This window comes from Sander vitreus, chromosome 16, assembly GCF_031162955.1.
Source record: "Sander vitreus isolate 19-12246 chromosome 16, sanVit1, whole genome shotgun sequence".
Lineage (NCBI taxonomy): Eukaryota > Metazoa > Chordata > Actinopteri > Perciformes > Percidae > Sander > Sander vitreus.
In genome coordinates, this window is record NC_135870.1 from 18,844,891 (window position 1) to 18,855,992 (window position 11,102).

At 40.5% G+C, this 11,102-nt stretch overlaps 1 protein-coding gene across 1 annotated transcript in view; it reads left to right on the plus strand.

Annotated features, from left to right (window-relative positions):
* LOC144531313 (5-hydroxytryptamine receptor 4) overlaps positions 1-11,102 on the plus strand; it is a 75,339-nt gene that overhangs the window by 19,856 nt on the left and 44,381 nt on the right. The window contains exons 2-3 of the mRNA XM_078271382.1: positions 4,795-4,876; positions 5,086-5,265. Of these exons, the coding sequence (XP_078127508.1) occupies positions 4,854-4,876; positions 5,086-5,265 (203 nt within the window). The 5' untranslated portion in view covers positions 4,795-4,853. The remainder of the gene's footprint in view (positions 1-4,794; positions 4,877-5,085; positions 5,266-11,102) is intronic.

The window sequence follows — 11,102 nt, forward strand, 5'->3', positions numbered from 1 at the left end:
CCGTCATTGTGTCCGGGCCTTAGCACCACCCTAGACAATTGTGATTGGTTTATAGAAATGCCAATAAACCAGAGCACGTTTTCTTCCCATCCCAGAATGCTGTGTGGACTAGCCAGACCCTCCTCTGCAGCGCTATGGAAGAAGGTCTGGCAATGCGAGACTAGCTCTTATCCTAGTGCTTAGTGGCCAGGTGTGTGGAGATGTGAAAGTAAGCAGGATTTGATCTTCCTTCTCAAGCTATCTTTGTTCATCGTTCACAATTTATTGCATCTCCCCCCTCTCGCATTGAAAAATTACGCCAAAGGGCTGGGTCTGACTGAGGCGCTAAAGGAGACTTTTTTCGTCAGTAATAAAAGCCAAAGGCACCTGACCAAGCATCGCTTTTTAAAGCGCTGGGAGTGAGAATGTGTTGCTTGTACTGTCTTTCCTCTAGACGTGTTTGGATTACATTTAGTAAGGCCAAATTTGTTTACAACATATGAACCCTTAAGTCAGAGCCTCTGTGTCAAGTGACTTTTAGTAAGATTGTGTATGACAGTGTTCCCAACCTTTCTTGTCTGATGTACCCCCACTGCCCTGTCAGATGAGCTCAAGTATGCCATCGACACCATCCGTCATCAAAATGTGTTTATTTCAAGTGGATTTCCATAAAGTGGATGTAATTTAGCACTATAAATTATATAAAACTGAATAGCGTGACAAATTATTTCCATAAAAGACATAGTGATCCTGGAATTGTAGCTGTTTAGGCTTGGTCTCTTTTTTCTGTGATAGATTCTAGTTAGGTTTGCAATCGTGATACTACCTCTCAGAGTGCTGAAGCTGGATGTGTCAACCATTTATAATGACTTAACTTTCTATTTCAACTTCTCTGCTTGCTTGCTGACTAGTTCTCATGAACTTTCAACAGCAGCATGTGTTGGCAGTTGGCCTGTTGTAGGTAGTAGTTTACTGGTTATTATGACAATTAATATACAAAATAATCTGCGTCACACCAAAACCTAAACACAAGTATGTGGATTTTTTATTTTTTTTTCTACTAAAGCATCATTTAAATTTTTTCAGATTTGATGAACTAGTTGAACGATTTATACTTTCTTTTTTACCCCCCAAGCTATATAGTTTACAGAAAGACAAAACTGACAGAAGGGGGTAACTAACAGAAAAAGTTGCAATTACAAATCCGTTTGCAACTTCAGCATCATGGACAGCACAAGATATTTCAGTGCCATGGTCAGGGCCATAGACTCTAACTTGCACAAACCGCAATCAGGATCAATGAATCAGGCAGACATGACTAACATATTCAACTAAACAACGCCTCTGCCCCTGCACTATTTCTACTACTAGAGGATGGAGAGGGGGTGGCAGGTTAACAAGGGGCATGCATTTTGGCTGACAGCATCCTCCCTCAAATCGCCTACTGCTTGTCCCCTTTGGAACTCCAGAAATAGCCCCTTGGGTACATGCACCCCTGGTTGGGAATAAAGAAAATGATAAAACATCTGTGTGGGTACTTGTCCACCAAAAATGGTGGTGGCGAGTAGTGGCATTTAATAATCTGTCCATGGTCCTCATGTGTTCAGAAAAATAACAGTGTTTTACTGGCCCATGTAAGTACAAATAATATGTGTGCTCCTCAGCCAAGTACAATGAGGCTTTGGTATAATCTACCTGGGTTGTGTAATCTCTCTTCCCTTGCCAAAGAAGTGGAGCCGCTGATGGAAAACACCGTGAACTTTTCTTGTCACCTTTGTTTTGATTTTAATTTCAGCTCAAGTTCACAATCCAATAGAGATGCACCGATTAACTGGCTGGTGACCGGAATTGGCCGATTTTCACGTCATCGGCCATGACCGGCGACCTGCCGGTCAGTCTGACATATGACAATGCCGATTTTATGCCGGTCAAATTCACTCGGGCGCCGCATGATTTACATCGCGCAGCATCAGCACCACACGTGCACATGCAGAGTTTTCGCTATATGCATGTAGCAGCGGCGCACTGCCGATCCATCAGCTGTTCATGAAATGTCACTAAGTCATAATTATACACGACTCTGCAGAGCCGTCTGCTCTACTGATCTCAGGCGAACAGTCAGCCGCTCTCTCTCTCTCTCTCTCTCTCTCTCTCTCTCTCCCCTCTGAGGCTGAACAACTGGAACATGAAAACCGCACTCACGCGGGTCCCGTGAAATATGACAGCTACAGTTCGGAAAATGGCGTTGGGCACACTGACTTTGATGAATTTACTGTTTATCAGACCCTAGATGAGACAAGAAGCTAACGTTAGCGAACGCTGTGGTCCCTCTGCCTCTGACGCCCCGCTGGTCGTAAGAGACGCTGTATTAAAAAAATGTTTAAAAAAAGAGACGCTGTATTCCTCCAACACGCTGTATTAATATTACTGTTTAAAACGCTTTCCAGGTTAGTGGGGATGCATACCGCTCAACACCAACATTAAAAACGTAGTAATCTTCCTTCAGTGTTTAGTTTTGTTGCTAAACTGTGTGTAAAATGAGCGCCGACGTTAAATCATCTGTTTCAGGTAATGGCACACTAGGGTACCGTCTATTTGCTGGATTGTTCCGAGGTAACTGCCGGTAGCTGATGTTAGCAGATAAGCCTGTTGACAGCAACGGTAGTGTTAATATTCATGCACAATGACACATAAAGCAAACTTGCTAAAAATGGAACTACACACTGTTTTCAGGAAACGTTACTGTTGACGTTCAAACAGGCCTGTGTTTGTGTTTTGAGATCTATCTTTATACTGCAAGGCTATATTTATTTTATTTTTATTTGTTATTTATATATTATTTTATTGCCATTACCTGTTTTCCCTGTTTTCATACATACAGAAGTTTAGTTTGCTAAATATATCACATTGTTTTAGTTGGATATTGGATGTGAAAAGAAAGAAATGGTTCTTCCATAACATTGCACTTTAGATGTCAAACTCAATGAAAAATCGGAATCAGCCAAAAAATTATAATCGGTGCATCTCTACAATCCAATGAATGTTATTAATATGTCTAAAACACAAAGACAGGATAAGTCAGAACTAGAGAATTTGTTGAATAGATCAGGGGTTCTTGGCATTTTTTTGTCTCTGGGGGCCAGCAAGCAAATCGAGACCAGTCCTGTGCACCTGTACTATAACTGTCTTTTTTCTCAATTGAGATAAGTCAAATGGCTCTATGCCAATATTGATGGATGCTTACATAAGAACATGAACAGAATAAAAAAAAAAAAGTGCTGTCAAGAAAAAAATGAAATAAGTATGGTTTACCTTACATCACAGCAAACACTGCACCAACACCACGTCAGAGAATTGAGAATTACTGGACTAGATGATACTCAGACGTGACAAACTGTAATCTGTGATTTGCCTGCAGGAAGTAAGAGTTGTTGACATGATTGCCGGCTGTCGGTCTGTCAAATGATATTGACCCTCAAGTGTGATAAGACTAGAAGCCATCATAAAAAGGCAGAGAGGCAGCAGATGTGGTAATAGGTGCTTAAAGCTGATAAGACTTCTATAACTCTACCAATGAAAGGTTCTTTGCCGTTTAACAACAGACACATACTGTAAAATGACTCAGTGTGACGCTAGTCATTTTCAACCTTTATATGTCATTGATTTTGAGAAAATCCTGTCAGTTATTGTAAACAGAGATAAACTGTATGTACTTGTGTCTTTTCTTGGTGTAATACATGTCTGTATATATTTCATAATAAATCTATTTTTAGCAATGCAAGCAGTAACTATTGGTCGGTCCACCACTTTGATGCAGAAATCATAACAACTATAAGATGAATTGCCATTAAAACTTGGTACAGTAATTTAAGGTTCCTACTGGATAAATTAATACTCTTTTTCTAGCGATTTTTGGATTTTATTGAAATACTTCGACAACTCCTGAATAGATTTCTTTGAAATTTGATACATATATATGTTCAGGGTCCCCAGGGGATGAATTGTATTATCTGTAATCCATTCATCTTTCATCTAGCATTATCATCAGGTCAAAATTTTGATTTGTCCCATATTGGTTTATGACCAAATATTTGCAAATGTGACCGACATTCCTATCAGCCTCAGCTGTACTTTGTGATTAGGGCTAATTAAAAAATGTTAGCATGCTAATGCTCAAAAATAAGATAGTAAACATTATAACCTGCTGCTAAGTATCAACATGCTTATATTGTCATTGTGAGCATGTTAACATGTTGACGTTAGCATTTAACTCAAAGCACCGCTGTGAGTCTAGCCTTACAGACGCGCTGCATCTTTGTAGCTGTGCGCTGTAAATGTGCGGCGTCCAGTGATGTCCTTGGACTTAATGACAGCTGTAATTAGCTATGCCAAAACATAAGAAGCTGCTTACCGATCTGAATCAGAATGCAATGACAGTTAAAGGAAAGACAAACAGGGTCCTAGATGTGCGGTTCAGGAGCTCTTCCTTGACAGGGGAGTGAGAAAAGAGAGTTCCCTTGTGGTTCCTAGCTAAAGCATGGTATAACTGTTTTATTGCAAGACAAACTAACTTTGCTGATGGAATCTGGCAGAGATATAATCAAATAATATCAAATGCTTTTAAGCTGTGATCCAGTTCCTTATATGAGGTACAAATCACATTTTTGACAAGAAATCCAGCCTGTGTGTCATGCAAGCTATTTTCAGAAAAATGCAGACTTACTACAAGAGCCAGGACAATTTCAATGTATGTATGTGTGTGTGTGTGTGTGTGTGTGTGTGTGTGTGTGTGTGTGTGTGTGTGTGTGTCAACAGGGCCAGAGCATGGGGTGATAAGGACTATCCTCTGCTAACCTCAATGCAGATGACCAGTGATGGCCACAGCATCACCTCGACAGTAAGTCATAAATTCAAACTCTGTTACATTCATAAAAAAAAAACATACAAAAAATAAATATTAACCAGTTTACAAATGACAAATTACTTTTTAAAACCTGGTCATTTCAGTATTATTGCCTTAATCAAACAATCTAAACATACAATTACATCCCTGACATTCTCATTCCTCAAAATGATTGCTTTGTCTGTTTTTGTATTTTTCTGCAGTTTGTTGGATGACCTAATAAACACAGGACAACAACAACAACAACAACAGGAACAGCAGCAGGAATTGCCGATCTCGCTGGAGGCGATTGTTCTCACCATCTTTCTCTCCATTATTATCATAATGACAGTGTTTGGCAACCTGCTAGTCATGGTGGCACTCTGCAAGGACAGACATCTACGGTGAGCCCGTCATCATTTTTTTTCAATGCTGGAAGCAGCAAAACGTGGTTAAATCTGGCTTGAAAGTCCGAATGAAACAAGAAGGGTCTATCTGCAGCCAGCAGATTTCATAGAAAACACATTCATCTTCAGGGTATTACCCTGTAACATAAATAATAATAAAGGTGACTACATACTCACTGTCATAGAATACCTGTCTTTTAATTTACCTGTAAGGTAAAAAAAGTAATTGATCTAAAAAGTTGTGGTTGTAGGTCTACTTTGAAAAAACTGTTGACGTTACAGTCAGATGGGGACAAAAGCAAACATAAATCGTAACGTTATTTTTAGTATTGTTTTGATAAATAATGAAAATCAGAACAACCCAAGGTTTCTTTTCAGCACTGTAGCCAGGTTGACAGATAGTCACAGCTCTATTGAGCCATCTATTCCTATAGCTCTGAGTAGTAATGACTTCATGAGCTTCTTTAATGATAAAATTATAACAATTAGAGATAAAAATTCATCACCTCTTACCCTCAACTTCTAACGATTCACGTTTAAACGCAGGACCGCTTGAAAGAACGACAAGATTTGACATATACTTAGACTGCTTTTATCCTATAGACCTTCAACAATTAATGTTAAAGGTCTCTTCAGCTAAGCCATCTACCTGTCTCTTAGACCCCATCCCAACAAGGCTACTTAAAGAAGCGTTACCCGTGGTTAACACTTCATTACCAGATATGATCAATATGTCTTTATTAACAGGTTATGTACATTTAAAGTAACTGTGATAAAACCTCTTCTGAAAAAAAACACCCTCGATCCTGAGGTCTTAGCCAACTGTAGACTTATATCTAATCTCTCCTTTCTCTCCAAGATCCTTGAGAAGGTTGCTAATCAATTATGTGACTTTCTACATAGCAATAGTTTGAGGACTTTCAGTCAGGATATAGAAGATAAGATAGATAGATAAGATAAGTTTATTTGATATAGCACCTTTTACAGACGGTCACAAAGTTCTTCACATGATAAACATTTGTAAAAATACAGTACAATCCAACAGAAAATAAACAAGGGAAAAAAGAAAATAATTATTGAATGATCAATGAAAATCATTTCACCGATTAAAACCTAAAACCCAAAGTTTACAAATGAGTCAAAAGCGAATTTAAACAAATGTTTTTTCAGCTGTTTTTAAAAGCTTCAACAGAGACTGCAGAATGTAAGACAGTAGGAAGGGCGTTCCACAGGTTTGGAGCCACTGCTTCAAAGGAACGGTCACCTTTAGTTTTTAAACGAGTGCGTGGGACCACCAGTAATCCTTGGTTAGAAGACCTGAGGGACCTGTTAGTAGCGTACGGATGGAGCAGGTCAGAGATATAATCAGGTGCCAGACCACGCAAAGCTTTGTAAGCCAGAACAAGAACTTTAAATTGGATCCTAAACTTGATCGGAAGCCAATGTAATGAGTATAAAATTGGAGTGATGTGTGACATCCTGCTGGACCTGGTCAACAGCCTAGCAGCAGAGTTCTGGACTAGTTGTAGACGGTCCTGGGACGACTTGCTTAGACAGGTGAAAATGGAGTTGCAGTAATCAAGCCGGGATGATATAAATCCATGAATGATCATCTCAAGCTCAGAATGCGAAACAACAGCTCTAAGTTTGGTAATGTTTCTTAATTGAAAGAAACATGTGCGGGTCAGTGATTTGATATGATGATCAAAATACATTTATTATCAAATATAACACCAAGATTTCTCAGTTTGGACTGTACTGCTGAAGAAAGGGACCCCAAGAGCTGAGTAACCTTGGAAGCTGTAGTGTCCAGAGCAACAATAAGGACTTAGGTCTTATCTTCATTGAGCTGTAGGAATTTGTTTGACAGCCAATCCTTGATGGAAGTCAAACATTTGAGCAGTTCCAACACTTTGTCAGTCTCATCTGGGTTAAAAGAGACATATAGCTGGATGTCATCTGCATTTAAGTGGTAGCGGATATCTCCAAATTGGCTAATTATATGTCCTAGGGGAAGCATATACAATGCAAATAAAATTGGACCTAACACAGGCACCCCACAGGAAAGGGCAGCAGTTTCTGAACAATAGGGACCAAGTGACACAGAAAAACTTCTATCTGAAAGATAAGAGGTGAACCAATCCAGGGCGCTCCCTGAGATACCAACCCAGTGCTTAAGTCTATCAAGCAAGATGTTATGAGCCACTGTATCAAAAGCTGCGCTTAGGTCCAGCAGCACCAAAACCGAGTATTCACCCATGTCAGAGGACAATAAATCATTGGACACTCTAAGAAGAGCGGTTTCGGTTGCATGTTTCTGACGGAAGCCAGATTGAAATTTGTCTAAAATGTTGTGTGTATTCAAGACAGCAGTGACCTGTTTAGCAACAACTTTTTCAAAAATTTTGGAAATAAAAGGCATCTTGGAAATGGGCCTATAATTTGCGGGAATGGATGTATCCAGGTTGGTTTTCTTTAGTAGTGGCTGAACAACTGCATGTTTAAAATACGAAGGGACACAACCAGATTGCAGAGAGCTGTTGAGTATAGAGAGAACCCAAGTACTCACAGATCCAAGAACATTTTCAAAAAAGGAAGTTGGTATAATATCTACTGGGCTCGAGGAAGATTTCATACTGCTAACCAGATCAGTGAGTTCTTGTAGCGAAATCGGAGCAAAACAGTTCAAGATTGGAGGCCGGATCGAGTGAACTGAATAGGGAGTAGAAGAAGGGATAATGCCATTTCTGACATCACTAATTTTATTTACAAAGAAATAGAGAAAGTCACTGCAGTCCTTATTTGAAAACACCGGCACTTCAGGAGGAGCAGAATTGACAATATTGTTGATGGTTTCAAAAAGGACTTTAGGGTTACGTTTACTGGAAGAAATTAGGTTAGCAAAGTAAGATGTCCTCGCCTCCTTAACCATGTTGTTGTATTCAGTGAAAAGGTATTTGTAATACAGCCGGTGAACATGAAGCTTGGAGGATTTCCACTGTTGTTCCGCCCTCCGACATGTACACCGGAAACAGCGAATGACATCATTTAACCATGGGGATGAGTTGACGGAGGAAACACATTGCATTTTACTTGGAGCCACTCTATCCAAAATTGATAAGCAATATGTGTTGAATGAGTGGACCAGACAATTAAAACCAGCATGAGAAGGCAGTACTGCGCTTTGGTCAAAAGCTGCAGAAAACTTCTCAGCTGAGAAGCGATTTAAAATGCGAGAACATCTTACATGTTTACTGGGCAGTAAATCTAAAGGAAAAGACAGGTTGAACAAAACGCAGTCATGGTCAGTAATATGCAGCTCCTCAGAGCAAACAGAGTCAAGATTAAGACCAAGAGTAAAAACAAGGTCCAAAGTATGACCCCTGACGTGTGTGGGACCAGACACATGTTGGATAAAATTAAAAGACTCCGTGATATTAAGAAAATCAGCAGCAAAAGTGCAAGACATGTCATCGACGTGAATATTAAAATCTCCGACCATAACCACCTTATCCAACCTAATAATAGATGATAAAAATATCACTGAATTCAGACAAAGAATAACTGTTTGAACCAGGAGGTCGGTAGATTAAAATACAATAAACGGATTAGAACTACCAACGTTGGTCACCTGCAGTTCAAATGAGGAAAAAACCCCAATGGGTACTGTCCAACTTTGAAAGCAGTTTTTATACACAACCGCGAGCCCTCCATCCCGACCTGAGGAGTACTGGTGAAACAACAGTCTGGTGGACAAAGTTCAATTAGCGGGCCATATTCCAAGTTTCTTTTCCAAGTCTCCGTCAGGAACAAGAAATCAAGGCATTTATCAATAAATAAATCATTCAGGATAAAAGACTTGTTAGTGATGGAATGAGCATTTATCAGTGCCATCCTGAGAGGCGCAGACCCACTGCTAGGCACAGCAGAGGCCCGGGCCACCTTATATATGCTTCCTCTAAGCAACATTATTAGGAAACACTAATCACTGTTATGCGGATGACACCCAGTTATACCTATCAATCAAGCCAGACGAAACCAGTCAGCTAAACTTCAAGCATGCATTAAAGGTATAAAATCATGGATGACCTACAATTTTCTGATGTTAAACTCCGACAAAACCAAAGTTATTGTGCTGGACCCTAAACACCTCCGAACTTCATTATCTAAAGATATAGCTACTCTGGATGGCATTGCCCTGGCCTCCAGCACTACTGTCAGAAATCTAGGAGTTATTTTTGATCAGGATATATCCTTTAACACCCATTTAAAACAAACCTCAAGAACAGCCTTTTTTCACCTTCGTAACATTGCCAAAATTAGGCACATCCTGTCTCAAAACGATGCTTAAAAACTAGTCCATGCATTTGTTACTTCCAGGCTGGACTATTGTAATTCCTTACTATCAGGTTGCTCAAATAAGTCCTTTAAGACTCTCCAGCTGATCCAGAATGCTGCAGCGCGTGTTCTGACAAGAACTAAGAAAAGAGATCATATTTCTCCTGTATTAGCTCCTCTGCATTGGTTTCCTGTAAAATCCAGGATTTAATTTAAAATCCTTCTCCTGACCTAAATGGTCAAGCACCATCATGTCTTGAAGAGCTCATAGTACCTTATTGTCCCACTAGAGCACTGCGCTCTCAGAATGCAGAGTTACTTGTGGTTCCTAGAGTCTCTAAAAGTAGAATGGGAGCCAGAGCCTTCAGCTACCAGGCTCCTCTCCTGTGGAACCAGCTTCCAGTCTGGGTACGGGAGGCAGACACCGTCACCACATTTAAGAGTAAACTTAAAACTCTCCTCTTTGATAAAGCTTATAGTTAGGGAGTGAGTAGTTGCAGCGTTTGCCTAGACCGGCCGCGGAGGGTGTATATCTCTAGACATGGCACCCCTTCTCTTCTCTGCTTCTCTTCATAGTCGTCAGATTCATCTACCAACCCTTATAGAACTGGCTCAGGTTTGCCTTGCACCAGCTCTTAATTATGCTGTTATAGTTTTAGACTGCCGGGGGACTTCCTTTGACACACTGAGCTCCTCTCTCCTCTCTCTTTCCATCTGTGTGCATCCATGTCCCAGAAATGCTTGTTACTAACTTAGCTCTTGGGAGCTTATTCCCTGGAGTCCTTATGTTTTTTTTTCGGCCAGCAGTTTTCCTTGGATTAGGGTGGCACCTAAATCATGGTTGCGGCTGTCGCCGTGGTCCTGCCCCGCGCCCTGCTATGCCCTGCTACGCTCTGCAGTGCCCTGCTATGTCCTGCAGTGCCCTGCTATGCCCTGATACACCCTGTAATGCCCTACAGTGCCCTGCTATGCCATGAACTACTACAACTACTATTTCTAGTCATAGTTCCATTATCTTTATTGTGACTATTATTGCCACTGTTCATCACACCCCCAACCGGCACCGTCTACCAAGAGCCTGGGTCTGTCCGAGGTTTCTCCCTAAAAGGAAGTTTTCCTCACCACCCGATGTTTCTCCCTAAAAGGGAGTTTTTCCTCACCACTGTCGCACTAAATGCTTGCTCTGGAATTACTGGGGAATTACTGGAATTGTTGGGTCTTTGTAAATTATAGAGTGTGGTCTAGACCTACTCTATCTGTAAAGTGTCTTGAGATAACTCTTGTTTGATACTATAATTGAAATTAAATTGATTAAATTTGAAAAGTAGTATCAGCTGTATGGGTACTCAACTAATATAATAAGATAGCGCACTCCGGTCCGTCTGCCTCATACCCCCGCGCTAAGAGACTTTGTCAGATTGAGAGCAGACAACCGCCCCAGAGACACAGCCACAGTTAATGTTAGCCCCAAGCCAGAGAACACAGCAACCCGAACC